The sequence below is a fragment of the Grampus griseus genome (assembly GCF_964374135.1).
Source record: "Grampus griseus genome assembly, chromosome: 13".
NCBI lineage: Eukaryota > Metazoa > Chordata > Mammalia > Artiodactyla > Delphinidae > Grampus > Grampus griseus.
The window spans coordinates 7,096,348-7,114,163 of record NC_139007.1 but is presented as its reverse complement, the minus strand read 5'-3'; the positions used below and the strand labels follow the sequence as shown (position 1 = coordinate 7,114,163).

Sequence of the window (17,816 nt, the reverse complement as noted above, 5' to 3'; positions counted from 1 at the left end):
GAGAAGGGGCACCAATGCAGGAATGTCAAAGCTTGATGTCTTATTTTCACCCCTTTATAAAATTTTGGTTAACTTTCCCTTCGTCTGTGGGGAGAAGGAAAGGACTTCATCTTTCATTCCTTCCAACTCTGACCTTCCATCCAGTAACTTCAACTCTGGTTGCTTCTGGAACAATGGGAAAAATGTGTCTAACTTGATTCTAGATCCAGTAGATGGAGTCATTTTGGCAGGAGGGATGGAGTGCAAATCACCATTGGATGAAAGAAAAGAGATTACCTTACATTAAGCTACTTTATATTTAGATGACATTATGTTTAGATTTGGGAACTGGACATGTGCAGAATGTCAGGAGAATCAACTGACCAAGAAACATGGATCCAAACAGAAATGCCTGACAAGGAACTTCCTCATTGAAGAGGGGCCAGAGTGGCACTTGGTGGCAGGCTTCCTGTGGGGTACATCTTTTTTTTTTTTTTTTTAACCTTCTCACCTGAGGCTTTCAGATTCAGACCTGGCCACTCTTCCTTTGTTCTGTTTCTCTCCTGTTCTTCTTTCTCCCTTAACACCTGCTAAAAGGTAAGAGGTTGTCAAGACACACCTGACTTTCAATTGTCTAGGAATTTTATATCTCTTCAACCAATGAATTAAACTGAAATATTTTTTATTACCTTGTTTTTTTCCTGAGTCCTAAATTTCTCTCATTCCCTCCACTTCCAGACCTTCCTATTTCCATTTTAAGCTGTGACACTCTGTGGCAAATGTCTAGCACGCATATTCTCCCAGGACCCAATTTTCCTTTCTCTACTTTATTCCTGGTGCCGCCTCTGTTTCTAATCTTTTCCCGTGTGAAGTGTCAGTGCATATGTCCTCTGGGATCCCATCCAGACTCTGACACTTATTGGCTGGTGCCTAGGACAGTTTCCTGTTCTCTCTGAGACTCATTTTAACAGAATCTACCTCTTGAACGTTGTGGTGAGGACAGAAATAGAAAGTCAGTGCCAGTGATGGGTTTCCTGCCCAGGGCTGTGCTGGAGCAGTGCAGAGCTAAAGTCATCTACATCCAATGATAGGAGAAAAGTGGGAAGGGTTTGCAGCCCGTTCCTATTGGAATAAAAATGGTATTCAGGAACAAAAGTCCTGGTCTGCTGAGGTCAACCAGTTCAAGTTGGTGACCAGACACTTAACCATTGGACCACACTTACAAACTCATCTCCTTTTTAAGCGACCTGTTTCTGTGCTCCAAAAAAACCTGAACTGACTGGCTGCTGTCTTTCCCCAGTTTGAACTCCAGTGGATGCTGATTCATTGTGACCCACTGCGACCCAGGAGAGAAACTTGCCAGGAGCTGCCAACGAGGGTAACAGCGAGTCCCTGGACCACCTGTAAAGACCACTTCCACCCAGCGTAGCTCTCGCCACCTCCTCAAAATCCCCCTCTCCCCACTCTCTTTCTCTTAAGAATCCAGGCTTTGCAGCACAGACCAGATAGACAGTAAGGAAGCACCGGTCCCACCCACAGCTGGGCGGGTAGAAACCACCTTGGGGCGGGGGTGTCTGTTTCTACCTTGGGTGGCTTACGACCCTCCCTCCTCCCCTCGCAAACATCTCCGCAAGAACACTGCCGGTCGCAGCCCTCAGTGGCACGCAGGCCGTCGCCTTGGCTCCTAGGACAGCAGGATGCTTGCTGCCCTGGGGCGGGAGGGGCGCGTGCAGAACCGGCCTGAGCGGCCGCGGGGAAGGGGTTAAAAGGGACTGTTGTCATTCTATCCGTCCTCCCGGCCCCGCAAGCTCTCCTCCAATCCCCAGGACCCTCTCCGGGGCCACTCACAAACAGGAGGAATTTAGGCCTCTCTGTCTGGGGGCGCTCTTTGTGGGGACAAGCGCCACTGTGCGCGCGTGGAGGGCGGGCCCGGGGATTAGCGGCGCGCGGCGGGGATGGCCTGGTCGGCGCGGGACCGCGGGGCCCTCGGGCTGGGACTGCTGCTGTCGGGGCTCTGCCTGTGCGTGGCTCAAGTAAGTTGCGCGCGGGTTTAGGGGGACGCCTTCCCACTGTCTCCCCATCTTTTCTTCTCCAGCCCAGCGAGACCACCGACCTGGTAAGCCAGGGGGCGCAGCCGTCGGGGGAGCCTCAGGGAAGGTGCCGAGCACCCCGTGGGCTGCCGGGCCCCGCGCATCCTGCGGCGAGCACGGTGGGAGGCGGGGGCCCTAGGTGACCCCTACGGTCCCGGAAAGGGCGCCCCCTCGCCCACCGGGCCCCCATACTGCAGGCTCAGGCGGTGGAGGCCGGCGGAGGCTGGAGGCCGGGGTTTAATTTTCAGCCTGACTGCCCCTCCCCCCTTCCCCTGCCCCTTCCCCCTCCCCCCTTCCCTCCCCTCCCTCCTTCCCCTCCCTTCCTCTCCCCTCCCCTTTCCCCTTCCATCCCCTCCCCCTTTCCCTCCCCCTCTCCTCCCCTGTCCCCTCCCCCTCTCCTCCCCCGTCCCCTCCCCCTCCTGGCGCGGTCCAGGGCAGCCCAGCGTGAGTAGGCGGTGTTCCAGCAAACTTTGCATCCCGCCCACTGTGCCCGCTGGTCAGGGTGGACCCGCGGCCCGGACTCGCCTCGAAATTTCGGCAGCTTCCCGAAGGCTCGGCGTCTCCTCCCTCCGCCCAGGACAGGACCCCGCGGGGGCAGGGGAGCCAGCGCCGTTTGAGGTTTCACTTACAAAGACCCCATTGTAACCTGTCTGGTCCCCGGAGTTTAGAAAAACCAAGTTTCCTTTCATCAGAATGAAGCTTTTTTCTTTATTTCTTTTTTTAAATTTAGAAGAGAGACAGAGAAAAAAAATCTCACATTCCCTAAGCAACGTGTGCAAACTATTTCAGAGGCCAGCCTTCCCTCTAACACCATCAAAGCTGAGCTGTTTGCAGCCGATAAAAGGGGTCACACCCTAGGGTCAGCCTGAAATTTGGGGTGTTTTTGAAGCGAGGTGCCCAGACCTCCTGCAAGAGAATCGCTGCAGGCGGATCTGAAAGAGGGCCAGGCGCTCGCTGGGTTTCACCGCTTTCCCCACCCGCCCCCATCCTCCCTTGTCTTTCCCTGAGAGGATTCCCCCAGCTTTCTCCTGAGCACAGGAAGGTCTACAGAATGACACTGTAGTTGATCTGGGCTGGAGCGCCTCCGCTCCTACCTGTTCCACTTTGGCCAAAACACTGACCCGCAATCACCGATTAAATCGAGGTATTCAGTGACCACCAGCTTCAAGATCGAATCCCTTGAGGAAGAGGTCCCCTCTTCCTCACAAGCCCCCTTCGGTTGAATGCTCTGTAGACGTGAGGACTCCACCCTGGGGGCCTGGACTGTGCTCTAACCTCACTGTCAGCCTCACTGAGAACCTTGAGGAGGGGAAGAAGTTCCCTTGGAAGTTCGATCCCCCCGTGTTATGTTGGGTTCAAACCCCGGCCTCTGCAGGGCAATGCCTTTACCGGGCCACGCGGGGGGCCTTCGGCCCTGGTGTCCAGTTTCGCGTCGTTGCCCCACGTACTCCACTAATCCATGTGCGCTCTCTTGTCAGAGGGGACCCCCGGGTGAGCAGGGTCCTCCGGGGCCGCCGGGCCCCCCTGGAGTCCCGGGCATCGACGGCATCGACGTAAGTGTCACCTTCCCCAGCGGCTCGGGTGGGTTCTTTGAGAGCGCACGGAGCCCCCCACCCAAAGGCGGGATGGGACGTGGGTGAGCCTGGAAGCCTGGGAATTTCGGAGAGAGGAGGTCACGTGTCCTGTGACCCCAGTTGGTCATGGACCAGCACCGTTTAGCCCGTCCCCGTCCCCGATTTGTGAGGGATTCTCCCGGAGGGGTCCCCAGCGCCCCCCTCTCACGGACTGCTCTCCCTTTCCTCCTGTCCTCCAGGGTGACCGAGGTCCGAAGGGTCCCCCGGGCCCCCCGGTAAGTGGATCAGCGCCTTGGCCCTCCACTTCCTTCCTTCCGACGTGGTCTGCAGCCACGTGCGTTAGAAGAGTCTCAACTCTGCCCCCTTTTCTCTCCTTTTTTCTCTCCCTGCCTCGCGACCTCCCTGCCCAGGGCCCCCCGGGAGAGCCGGGAAAGCCGGGAGCTCCGGGCAAACCTGGCACGCCGGGCGCAGACGTGAGTAGTGGGAACTGGGGGCGCGCAGCCGGGCCCAAGGCGTGTGTGTGTGCGTGTGTGTGTGTGTGTGTGTGTGCGTGTAGAGAGGCGCAGGCTGCAGGGATGGGGGTGACCGTGATCCCAGCTGCAGCAGGGCTGTGGCCCTGAACTTGGCCTTGCGCGCGGGCTTGGCACGGACGTGGCCGTTTCTGCGCATGGGTCTTCGAGGGTGGAGGCTCCGCGCAGCTCCCTGGGGAGAGCACGCAGCGCTGGCATTTCCTGCTCTCAGAAAACATAGGTGGGTACCGGTTCCTGCCTCTAACCGTCCACTCCCCTGCTCAGCCGGTGCCGGGGAGGAGGGATCCGACTGGCCTCTGCAGGGGCTTCCCAGCAAGCCGTCTCTGCCCTTGCCTTCCGGCACCCCCTAAATGCATTTAGAAAAGGAACCTGCAAGGGAAGGTTCTTGGGGTTCTCCTAAATCCCAAGGAAAAGAGAAGAGAAAGATGCTCTTGAGGGGAGGGTCTGAAGTGAGTGGGGGTGGGTGGAAGCAGGGCTGGGGCAGGGAACTGGTCAGTACACGTGGAAGAGGAAATTCAAAACTAGTCTTCTCTCTTTCCACGGGTGTTTTCTTGGCTGACGTCACTGACAGAAATAAGCTGACTAGGGTTGCCTGAAGACCGGGAAGCAGCAGCCTCTCCCCAGCCTACCCCCTAGCACACCTGCCTCCCCCGCATAGGAGGGACGCTCAGATGCTGAGCTGTGTGATAAACCTAACACTAAGTAACATTTCTTCAGAGTAAAAGGACTTCAGGCCTCTCGGCTTCTCTGTCCGTACACTGGACTGATATTTATTGAGGTCTCACTGCAGGCCACTCCTTGACTTTGCCGCTGGATACGAAGTGAAGTAAGACCCAGCGCCTGCTCTCAGAGAACAGACAAGGCTGGGTCCCTCAAGTTATCCTTCAAGTTACCATCTCATGTGGTTTCCCCCAACTAAGGACTTTTCTAAATCAAAAAAAAAAGCACCCGAAAACCTATGATTATAGATTCCGAGAAGTTTTGACTGGAGTTTAAGACAGAGCCTTCATTTTGAGAAAAAGAAAAACCACACAGCTAGATGTTAGTGGTTATTAAGATGTGCTTTCTTTATCGAGATTAGCATAATGAAAATATTTGTCTATGCTATTCATCGCCTTAGGAGATATCGACTTTGTTTTATGCTTCAAAGGCCCTAGTTTGAACTTTCTAGGTATGCAAAGTGGCACTGCATGAGGTTCCCAGGGACCAATATTCGTATAATACAAACTGAAATGATATAACTTGTTGGCTATCAAGCTTTTCTTTGAAACTCCGTGAATTACTTATGACACATGATAACAAAAACGTCTGATAAATACAAGGCCACTAAGTAAACCAGTAGCCCAATACAGGTTGGATTTATTTCTGCATTCCTTTGAAACGTGGACCTTGTTTTATGTGAAAAGAAAATTGATGATTAAATGACTATCATTATTATTGATTGTTGTGGCGGTTGAAGCGTCAACCAATGGCCTGAAGTCTTGTCTCACTATTGAGTTGCCATAATTTCAGACAGAGGACTAGAATTATGGTGCTTTTGTAGCAGGTGCAACAAATTTTTCACCTGTAAAGAAGAATAAAGACAATGCCTGGTTTTGCTTTATAAAGTAATTTCCACGCTTAAACAGAAACTTGGGATAAACAAATGAAAGGTCTTCAAAATCTTCAGAAGTACAATGTAAATAACACCTACAAATAGTTTTTTTTTTCTCCTTTGTCTATAGTTGCAGTACCACAGTGCAGATTTCCAAATCAGATTTCCACAGTTAAAAAGTGTAAAATAGTAAGGTTTCTTATATCATAGAACTTTGACCCTGAAAGGTCCTCAGGGAGACACTGATGAGGGCATTGAATCAATCTTCTGGGATTGCAAAGGAAAGCAAGAGAAAAAGAGAAAGAGAAAGGAAGGAGAGATAAAGTAAGAAAGTCGTGTGTGCGCCAGTATTTTGGGCATTTTTAGAACTGAGCAAAAAATGAACCATACTAATTTGCATTTGAGTAGAACTTTTTTTTCAAATGCAGTCACAAACATTATTTCCTTTAACTTTACAACAAGCTGGAAAGTAGGTTTGGCTAATTTTATTCTTCACAGACCAGGACACTGAATAATTATGAGGACAAGTAGTTCCCCCAGGGGCCCAGAGTTATTCAGTGGCTAAGATGGTGAAAGAAACCAGATTTCTTGATTTTTCGAGTCACTTTCTTTCCAGATAGCTTTGCCTCATGCAGATATGAATGAGGTTCTTAAATAGATGAATATTTGGAGAAAATAGGGAGAAAAAGAATGATAGTGAATTTTTGTTATCTGAATTACCAACCAAGAAATATGATATTAAAAATTCAATGGATAGTAAAAATATTTTAATTGATAGTTTATAATTACTTGTAAATATTGGTATAAATTTCATGTTCACCAAAGTTTGAAATGGAACCACATGCAGCTTACAAAATCCTGACCTGAAAAGTTTTTTTTATTCCACTCTTTGACACATTTGACATTTTAAACAGACCTTTTACCCTAAATTGAGAATAGACCTTGAGACTAATGAAATACCAGAAGCTGGATCAGAGTTTGCTGTTTGTCTCTGGGCTTGAGAGCTAAGTAAGTGGGAAAGCGTAAGTTATCTTTCTTGGTAGGTGAACCTAAGTGTAGTGGTGGGATCTGAACCCTACCAACCTTGGTTCATGGCAAAGCGGTATTTTTTGGTAATGTTAACAAATGGTTAATCGATGGTGTTTGGAAGGATCTGAAAGGAACGTGGCTTCAAGGTAATTAACCTGAATCAAGTGGATTCGTGACAGAAAAGGTAAACGAGTCATGGCAGCTAATCCTGTGGGATTATGTGTTGGGTCTCTTGAGCTGAGTGGTTGGAATGTGGGAAGGAAATTACTGTTGATGGCTGTTGTGCTCTGCCAGACAGAGGCAGGAAGTTTCAGAACACAGTTGGCTTTACTATCGTCCCGTATAGAACTTAATCTTCATAAGCATTCATATGAAAGCAGTTCTTTCTGCCGCTGCCAATATTTTCCTCTAGTCATTTCTTTGACAAATAAGAACGATTGCAAGTTGGAGTTGTATGCGTGCATCTGTAAATGTAAATTGTAGGAGACTTATGTACATCCATATAAAATCCCTCCTTTCCTGCTAAGACTTTAGTAAGTTGATTCTTTTCCCTTATAGACGTGTAAAATTAAAGACGTCAGAGCTTGGTTGTAAGCTCTGCTCCCAAAGGACAGCTGTGCTGTTATCATTCATAACTTATATTCTTATAGGCACTTTTGCTGTGGCATGCTTAGTGAGCTCTGTAAAGCAGTATTTTTTTTGCATTCGTATAGCATCCGTCTCAGATACAGAGAAGAGGAATTAGAATGAAGTACAGGAATTATAGTTAAGCCATGCTACTTTTTACAGGCAAGAGGTTAGAACATCCTCTGAATGTATACAGCTATCATCCCTGATAGATGTTATATGATTAGGATAGTGAGTAATAAAGAAACTACTCTGAAAGGTCAGTGTAAGTGGAACTAGTCAGGCAGCAAAAAGAAAATGTGAGGGGCGCTGTGAAGCACAGTGCCCGTGGTTAATACCTAGAACTTTTTGCTTGTTTATTTGCAGAACCCCTTCTGAATGAGGTTTTAAGCTCCCAGAGGGCAGGAAACATCACTTCATGTGAACTCTTCGTTAGCATCTAGTGTAGTCTGACCACACAATGATGATGATGATAAGAACAGCTAACATTAACTCAGTGTCCGCTCTGCCAGGCACTGTTGTAAACACGCTGTGTGTAATATCCCAATGAATGTTCAAAATTACCATATGAGGTAGATATTAACATTATACCTATTTTACAGATTAGGAAACTGAGGCTACATACAGTTGAGCAACTTGACCATGGTTGCACAGCAATTAAGTGCCAGAGTTGGGATTTGAACCGAAAGTAAAGATGATGTGGAAGGACAGGTGTGAAATCCCTCCACCCAACACCCAAAGTAATTTATTCAGTAGTCGTGTACTGAGAGTGTGTTAGATGTTGGGACAATGTGCTAGGATTGTAATGGACACAGTCCTGTCCTCATGGAGCTTATGCTTTTCTACATGGCTATTTCATAAAAGAGTTCACTGGATCATCAGACACCAGAATATATTTTCATTCATTCAAAGAGCCTCCTAGTGTTTAGACATAGTTTATCATGTCTATGGAAGACAGTATAAATAAGAAGCGACTGGAAGCAGCCTCCAGGGTATCCGGCCATTCTGCTTCCTTATTATGGAGCTGAAGTTCTACCATATACAGTAGCTACTGTCCTCCAACCTTGTCAGTTATTTCAATCACTGAGTGAAGATGGTTAGCTGGCTGTGTGTGTGGGAATTGACCAGGATTGGTCTTGGAGGGTATATGCGTAGAGTGGACATCAGACGTCCCATTCGTCAGACATGCCCTGAGGTTTATACAACCCATGTGCCATGTGTGTTACCAGAGTGCCCCTGCAGGAATGGTTTGTTGCTGAAATACAAAAGCCAACGTTCCATTACCATAGGTGCTCAGCAACTAAGATGCTGGGACCTGTTCCCAAGTTACAGCGTTACAGTTATACTGGGGAGATTGAAAATCTCAGCCTGTCAAAAACGCTTCCGTGTGTGTTTGATAACTTTATTCTTTGCTAAATTTCCAGTAATTAACATTTTCAACTCATTCTTTTCTGCTTCCTTTGATTCGCTCTTTGGAGTTATGAGGGAAAATAATTGATGTAGAGAAATGTAAAAGTGGTGATCAGTGAAATAGTTTTCTATATAAGCTACGTGAATGCATCTTACTGATATTTATGCAGACTAGGACAGATTAAATATGGATTTTGGTGATTATTTTTAAGTAGGGCTTTCATATTTTCAAGGAATCCATCCCTCAATTAATATCATTTTAGCCTTTTTCAAAATCTTGATAATGTATAGGTTTTATAAGGTATTTATATTGTATATGCATGCATATATGTATATGTACATATATGTATGTATACATCTATAGATACACATATACATATTTGTCTTTAGCAAGGTGTTCCCTTCAAGATTACATTATAAATGACAACATCTAAAAGTAAAGAAAAAATTACAAAGATAAAAATGCATCTTTACCTGATGTGGAAATTTGGATGTACATGTGGTGTTATCATGCTTTGATATCTATTAAGTCAATTACTGTGAAACACAGTTATAACCATCATATGTAAAACTAAAGCGGCTATTAAAGCATCACTTCCAAACATTGTCATTTTCCCTATTAATTTTCAGTAACTGACTTAAGTTCTACATACTGAGTGGCACATATGAAAATGTATACTTAATAATAGCCATTTTACTAAGGGAGATAACCTAGAAACATACATGCTTTCAAGTGATTCAAATTTAGAAGTTAATGTATTCCATAAGCAGTCATCATTGCTAAGATGACTAGAGACCTTTAGACGGCTCTAAGGCAATAATGCGATGGATTAGTTTTAATTACTATTGAAGGAACATTTTAACTCTCAAGACGTGATTCAAAAGCTACAGAGACATACAGTGTTTTTGTTTTATAAACGAAGTCAAGGAGGTACATAAATATGGCTAAATGGCAGAGACAAGATCTGTCGTCGTATCAGACTTACCTATTAGAACACTGTAACTATTAGTTTGCATTTTTCAAAGCAGAGACAAAAGTACTAAATTATTGAACCCTGTGAGAAACAATGCATTTAGCAGGAAGTTAGGAATAGGATAGAATTTATATCAACAGAAAGTAACTAACAGGCAGATCTTAAACATTAGCTTTCAGAAAGAATATGCAAAGGTATTTCTTTACAAATATTTAGGCAACCATCCTGTATATAATTAACAAATTAAGCAAAATTATCCACTTAGTGGTTTGCCTAAGGATGCTGTATTAGTTCTAACATCATCTTGCTTTATTAGGGATTAACGGGACCTAATGGATCTCCTGGCTCTGTTGGACCGAGAGGACAGAAAGTAAGTTAGCCACCTGGTATTAATTGCTGGTATTAATTAAGTGTGGAAGCATAATTTCATTGTGGTGTTTCCATATCAACTAACAGATTAGTTGTGAAGTAGCTGAAATACACTTGTTCAACTAAAATCGTGTTTCAGTTGAATTAAATTACATCCGAAACACCAAGATGGAGTGTTGTAATGATCTCAATATTTACCCAGTTTGCATACTTACATATTCATTCTGCTAAAAGCTAAGTACAATGGAGCTATTTTTATTTTTAGGGAGAACCTGGCGTGCCGGGACCTCGTGGATTTCCAGTAAGTAAATGTAAAGTGACGTGGTTGATAATCTCCTATCTTTAGGTAAAATTCTGCCACTGTGAAATTTTTCAATGTAGTTTTCTACATAATACACATCACAAAGGAGTTTATGACTTATCTGCTGTGATAAGCATTCTGACTATGAGTAGAGAAATTTTAGAGCAATTTGAATGTATGGTGTAAAATACATACATCTGTTTGCAGGTAGCGTTTCCCAATAGACATCCCCCTCTCTGTCCCCACTGATGGAAAATGTTTCTTGCATAACAACAGCAAATCTAAGTATTCAGTGTTTAGACCTGGGCATCACACCACTTTCTTCACAACTGGTTTTATCTCTAATGAAATATTGGCTGTCAGATATGTCAGATATTATCACCCACCTGGTTCCCTGGCAAGTCTTTTTCTACATTGCACAATCTGGCAGACTTGTGTTATTTCAGTCTACAAGAGAACTGGGTTCTCAGGCTGCTATCTTTTTTTCTATTCTGCTCTTCATTCCTCTTTTGTTCTTGTCATGAATCTGTATTTTTCCTCCTTGTTTTCTATTCTCACTGTTTTCTTTGCCTTATTTCAGTGTCTGTCAACTTTTCCATTATAAGTCTATCTGCAGAAGTGAATATCTTGCTGGCCTTTCTCCCATATTTTCAGCTCAGAGCTCAACATCTTATAGAGATGCCTTTTTTTTTAGATTTAGTGAAATTTATCAAACCTCTAGGTCTCTGATAATGAAATAACTTATTGATTACTTTGGTATTGCCAAACAGAACATTTATTCCCCAAATTGATCCACATATTAAAATGTTCAAATAGAAGTAATCTTTCAAAGAATCGCTTAAAAAAAGTCCCACTTATCATTAAAACATACTGCTCATGTGAAATTCATACTTGTTGTGGCTGCCTAAATAATTAGAAATAATAGAGAACGGACTTGAGGATATGGGGAGGGGGAAGGGTGAGCTGTGACAAAGCGAGAGAGAGGCATGGACATATATACACTACCAAACGTAAGGTAGGTGGCTAGTGGGAAGCAGCCGCATAGCACAGGGAGATCAGCTCCGTGCTTTGTGACCGCCTGGAGGGGTGGGATAGGGAGGGTGGGAGGGAGGGAGATGCAAGAGGGAAGAGATATGGGAACATATGTATATGTATAACTGATTCACTTTGTTATAAAGCAGAAACTAACACACCATTGTAAAGCAATTATACCCCAATAAAGATGTTAAAAAATAATATCATTATCAGAGGATGTGCACTGATTCCACTGGGTGCTTCATATAAGGAATATTTTAGAAAAGGAGGTCTGGAAGTATAAGCTATCAGGAATATGGTATCAGAGACAGTTATGAATACAAGGGATTCAAGCCAACAGAGGAGAGGAAACCCAAGGCCGGGAGACTGACCCCGGAAAGCATAGAGAGAATAGGGGCTCTAGGTAGCAGATGCTCAGTTTTATTAAGTTCAACAAGCGTAGAACTAGAGCTTCTTATGTACTAGGCCCTGTGCTTGGAATCCAGGCTGCGAGGCTGCGGAAGGCGTGGTTTCAACCCTTGATTACACGCAGTTCGGTGTTGCTCAAGAGATAGAAAATGTAAAGGAGTGTGAGATGGGGTGACCAGCTCTAAAATAAAATTCAGCATACTAAATTAGGATCCATTGGAGGTTATTTCATGAGTGACACCGTTTCATTTTCAGTATCTAATGGATTTGGTGTCTGCATATAGCCCTACCTGTCGAAGGGTGTGTTTCTAAACCCTTTTCTTCTCCCCCGCCTCTCTGTGCTAAAGGGAGAGAACTTTAGGAAGTTCTCTCCTAAACTAGGGAGAGGAAGTTTGGGGAACTTCCAAATATCACATTAGAAACTTTAAAGCAGTATTGTATTGCTTTTAATGTAGGTTTCTTATAAAACATGACAAGTGATATCACTTATATGCAGAATTTAAAACATGATACAAGTGAACTCATTTACAAAACAGAAATAGGCCCACAGACATAGAAAACAAACTTATGGTTACTAAAGGGGGAAGAGGGGGAGGGATAAATTAGGAGTTTGGGATTAGTGTATACAAACTACTACATACAAAATAGAAAATCAACAAGGACCTACTGCATAGCACAGGGAGCTATATTCATCATCTTGTAATAACCTACAATGGAAAAGAATGTGAAAAAGTCTGGTTGTGCCTCTTTGTGAGTAACGGTATCTTGGTTTTCTTTAAAAAAAGTTTGGAAAAAATATTACTGGTTAGCTTAGACGTCAAAAGAATATTTGAGGAGCTGAAGCAAATTTCTTCCTTTAGAAGTAGAGCCGTGTTTGCTTTTCCTTACCCAGTCCTTTCTGTAGAATGAACATCTTATGTTTATTTAGTGATAAACTTTATTTATTTTTTTAAATTAATTAATTAATTTATTTATTTTGGCTGCTTTGGGTCTTAGTTGCGGCACATGGGCTCTTCGTTGCGGCACTCAGGCTTCTCTAGTTGTGGCATGCGGGCTCTCTAATTGTGGCGCGTGGGCTTAGTTGCCCTGTGGCATGCGGGATCTTAGTGCCCTATTGTTTATTTTTGAACTGAGTTATTTCTGTGTCTGTATTTACACTAAGTATGGGTGACGTACCGTAACAACTTTTATTTTAATCTTTTAGGGCCGTGGTATTCCTGGACCTCCTGTAAGTATTATCTCTTGGTTTGTTTTACATAGTCTACAAAAATGGCCCGTTTCTCAGATCCCGACCCTACTCTCCAGCTAACACTGTACCCAGTGGCGTTTATAGTGTCCTACCTGAATGATCTTACGGGACTACTATGACAGCACCCCTATTCTGCTAAAAGTATTTTATTAATTTAAGGAATTTCTGTTAATTTAATTAATTTCTATATAAGCAATTAAAATTTGGTCCAAATTTCTCGTTGGAAACCAAATCTAGCTCAGATACGTAATTCTAAGTCAGCTTATCGTACTTGATATCGCTTGTCATAGATTGTAAAAACATTCGTAAATCACCGTGTCCCTTTAATTTGTTGACTGCAGGGTCCTCCTGGGGGAGCAGGCCTCCCCGGAGAGCTTGGCCGTGTTGGACCAATTGTGAGTACACGCACGCACAGCGCATTGACAGACATTTGCTGATTTAACCGAAGATGTTACTAGGGAAGGCTCATCGCCCTAGCTGTATGCTTCCCCCTGCAAATCCAAGAAACGGCAGATGAATTTCATTCCAGTTTATAATATTGATGAAGACCAGGGTGATAATACCCCCTCATTTTTGTAGAGTGATTTAAATTTTTTCCCTGAAGTTTTCAGCTAAACTTTTCTTCCCAACTTCTAGAATTAGTGATCAAGTGGAGAAGTGTCACCTTCGCTTTACAGACTCTCAGCCAGGATTGGGGTCCAGTGTCTCTTTTATTAGTCTCTCTGCAGGAAATGAAGTGAATAGTCTAAAATTACTACCATGTACACGTATGTTAGGATCATGAAATCATAATCGAACTGACAGAACTTAACTTTAGTCAGTAAAGAGCTGAACTTCATGGAAGAAATTGCTGGTAATGTGTTTGATGTTCATATTCAATAAATATTCAAAAAACGTTGAATCATTGACGTTCTCTGAACGATAGGTAATAGTAAATCCACGGAGAGGCTGTAGGTGCTACTGTTTGACAAATTTATTTAGTGAATGATGAATGAATATGAAATGATTGTAAAATTGATTGTCAGATGCCTTTGACTTCTTATGATAGAACATTAGGAAGGAAAAGATGCGCCAGGAGTCAACTCTGGATAATAAGTCTAACTGGACTCCATTTTCATCTGAATGGCTTATTTGAATTCAGCCATCTTGACCTTCCGTCCCAATGGCAAGAGCGTGCAGTGACAGACCGAGGGATAGCTTCTGGGTGAAGAGCCCCAGGGGTGGCTGGCCCTGCAGAGGTGACGACCTTCCCTGTTGCAGCTTCAGGCAGGCGCAAGCCTTCCTTGCTGCTGTTAGCTGGGCAGCATCAGCAGTGTTGGCTGTTCTGGTTCCCCTGATAATCAACTAGAGAAGTACGTAGTGTTTCCAGTTTGTTTGCAGAGTAGATAAAGTGATCATCCTATAGAGAAGGACTGGCTTTTTCCCCCAAGTCTCCCTCTGCCTTGTCTTACTACTTTGGTGAGACCGGAACTCCTTTATTCTTCTGGCTTTGTGGAGGTAGTTGGGTTGTGGGTCCCCCATCGATTTTGGTGGCAGGTCCATGCAGGCTGAGCTCTGCAGTGTTTCTAGGAATGTCAGTTTCTCATGCCTCGCCAGTTTTACGCACTATGTTTTGACATGTGTATAACCACCGTGTCACAATTTTCAAATAACTTAGGGTGACCCTGGGAGAAGAGGACCACCGGGCCCCCCTGGTCCCCCGGGACCCAGCGTAAGTTCTTTGAAGATTGAATTTCTCTGTGCCTGAGGGTTGGGATTAAAGAAACCTAAGAACCAAAAATGGAAGTACCTTTAAGTCAAGTCATTGTCCTAAAATTCCAGAATGGCTATGATTTTTTCACTCATTCAGAGCATGGTCTTTTTAGGCCAGAACAGTAGAGAAATCACAATAATTTAAAAGATGGTTTTCACGGGGACTGGTTTACTGATTGTATTTGAAGTGCTTTGAGGCTTGTGGTTTCTCAAATGTTCAAACCTTGGACATATAAAGGGAACATTTTCAAAGGAACTCGTTTTTACGAAGGATTTACAGTTAAGTACTTTTAAAAATGCGGTTAATTAGGAGATTATCCTTATTTTTAATTTACGATTTAGAGTTCTCCATATTTTCTATTCTCTCATTTTATTTCCCTTCAGTCCCCTGAAAGAAATAATCTACTGCAATTTAGTTTTCTCCAAACAGAAGAGGCCAGGTCAAGTTTTTAGAATGTTAGCGTATTATACGCTATTTATTCCGTATAGGTTATTGAACAAGTACACTGATTGTATTTTTGTCCAATGAACTTTCTGTTGTTAGTAGTTTGAATTAAAATGTTTCACTATATTCTTAACTTTAGTATTTTCTTTACTTTAGGGAACAATTGGCTTTCATGACGGAGATCCATTGGTAAGACGTTTTCCTTTGAACAAAGTACAGTTTAGGTCAAAGACCAGGAATTCTCTTTAAAAGGTGAATTCTCTTTAAAATGACCTCACTGGAATATGTTGTATTTCTGTCTTTTACTTTACTCAGATAGCAGAGCAGTCGGCCGGACTGGTGAACTGGTCGCTTGTGTACACTCAGAAAAACCGTTTTTCATTATAGAAATACCTTTTTTTCCATAATCTTTTTACTTTATGACTAAGACATGCTTTTTCATCAGAAGTCAAACAATCCGCTCTGAGACTTGTTTTCCTTATAGACTAATATTCAAACGATGTAGGAAAACTGCACTAAGTGCAATTTTGGTCCATTTGTTGGGGGGACGTGACCCTCAGGACAGAGCTGTTGGAGTGGGGGGCAGGTGGGAGGGGACAGAGGTCAGGTCCTGGGACAGTGGCCTGTCTGCAATCATTTTATTCCTTTAACAAGTTAAATCTGAAGTAAATATGGCAAAATAGTAACATTCATTAAATCTGGGTGGCGGATACGTGGGGAAAGGGTTTGTTATGTTCTCTGTACTTTTCTGTAAGCTAGGAATATTTCCAAGTTTAAAAATAAAAGAATAAAAAAGGAAAGGGGTTAGTCAGAGTTATTTCATGAATATAATTGAATTGGGGTTCTGTAGCTGGACTCCTAAAGGAGGTACCATTTTGTCATAAAGTAGAAGCTCTGGTTTACTGTCTCTCTGTCTCTCGGGCAGTGTCCCAGTTCCTGTCCACCGGGCCGCTCTGGATATCCAGGCCTGCCGGGCATGAGGGTAAGAGAATAGTTTCCATACTGTATTCTGTTTTCTGTTTTCAAGAGTATTATCCACAGGAAAAGGAGAGCCTTTCCTTGAAGCACTGGCCTTTCTGGTGCGGAGTGCCCACTTTGATGGATTGGGAAAGTCTGTGTCGCTTATTCTGTGGTCCTTATACAGTCCTGGAGATTCCCGCTGGTACCCTGACAGACACAGATGCTTGATTATTCAGTGCTGTTCAGGGAAGAAATACCAGTGAAATGTATTGAATGGAGGGACCCTACAACACCAAATGAAGGTTCAGAAGTTTGCTCCAGTGATGAGAGATGCGAGCCAGGGACGGTACACATGATGTATGTGAAACTGGTTTAGTTAAAAAGAATTGGAAAAACTGTGCAAAATAGAGAAGAAAAGAGACTTTCCAAAAGTGTTTTTCTCTCACTCTGCCATCATAACTACTTCAAAATTGCCCATAAAAATAAGAGAATAAATACCAAAAGCTGGGGTTAAATGGCTTTCTCTCTCTAGTCCAGACCCGGGAAGTTCTGCCAAAGATCTCAAAGGCTCCGAGGCCCTGGGTTTCCCACTGTGATTTTCGTGGAGGTTAGCTTTGGTGGGTTCCCATAACTGCAGAAGACTTGGGCCTGGCTTGGTGTCTTGTTTTTCACAGAGACTTGCACCCTTGGTACAAGAAAGGTTCTGAGGAAGGAAGCTCTGACAGACTTAATTTCAGAATGTTTATTTCACACTTGCCCCATGTCCCTGACCCGAAGCGCACATATGCTTAGAACAGGTGGCTTGACAGTGAAAGATGAGGATTTCTGCACATGTTCTGCAACCTTCACGGGCTGCCGCTTATAGCTTGTCACCTGCACTTAAACTGTGTACAAGAAGAGGCAGAAAGTCGTGTGTCTGGGGAAGCCTTTCTTCTGCTTCCAGGAAGGAGATGGGCACAGAGGAAGCAGAGGTTTCCAGGGGAGCCTCCAGAGAGCAGAGAGTAGCCCGTTGGGTGTGTCAGCCGTCACCTCTGGAGAGCGAGTTAGTGATGCTGGAGAAGACTCCATGCCCTTCGCCCAACTGTGGGAGGGAGCTGAGGGGGGAGGGTTAGGGACCGGCTGGCAGTGAGTCATTGCCCAGTGGCTGAACTAGGTAACGGGGTGTTTGCTATTCTCGAACAGAGTTTGTCTATTAACTGAAACTGATATTTATTATATACTGTGGTCATGTAGCCCACATGGTGTTATTAAGGTCTTCTAAGGCTGTCATTTCTCTGACATAACCTTTCGGCTAGCAGCCTATGGACATAGATTTGGGGGGAGCAAGGTCATTTCGTGAGCCTTCTGACCACTTTCTGTGCCAAACTCAACACGTTTGTTTGCTTGTCTATTTATTAATTTCTGTACTTATGTACTTTTGCATTTGTTAGGGTCATAAAGGGGCTAAAGGAGAGATTGGTGAACCTGGAAGACAAGGTCACAAGGTAAGG

At 44.1% G+C, this 17,816-nt stretch overlaps 1 protein-coding gene across 1 annotated transcript in view; it reads left to right on the top strand.

Annotated features, from left to right (window-relative positions):
• Positions 1–17,816, top strand: part of COL9A1 (collagen type IX alpha 1 chain) — a gene marked incomplete at its 5' end in the record, with an annotated part of 82,887 nt that overhangs the window by 20,737 nt on the left and 44,334 nt on the right. The window contains 13 exon segments of the mRNA XM_082668785.1: positions 1,280–1,377; positions 1,379–1,382; positions 3,548–3,622; positions 3,883–3,918; positions 4,054–4,116; positions 10,124–10,177; positions 10,442–10,477; positions 13,125–13,148; positions 13,511–13,564; positions 14,827–14,880; positions 15,523–15,555; positions 16,292–16,348; positions 17,757–17,810. Coding sequence (XP_082524911.1) covers positions 1,280–1,377; positions 1,379–1,382; positions 3,548–3,622; positions 3,883–3,918; positions 4,054–4,116; positions 10,124–10,177; positions 10,442–10,477; positions 13,125–13,148; positions 13,511–13,564; positions 14,827–14,880; positions 15,523–15,555; positions 16,292–16,348; positions 17,757–17,810 — 642 coding nt within the window.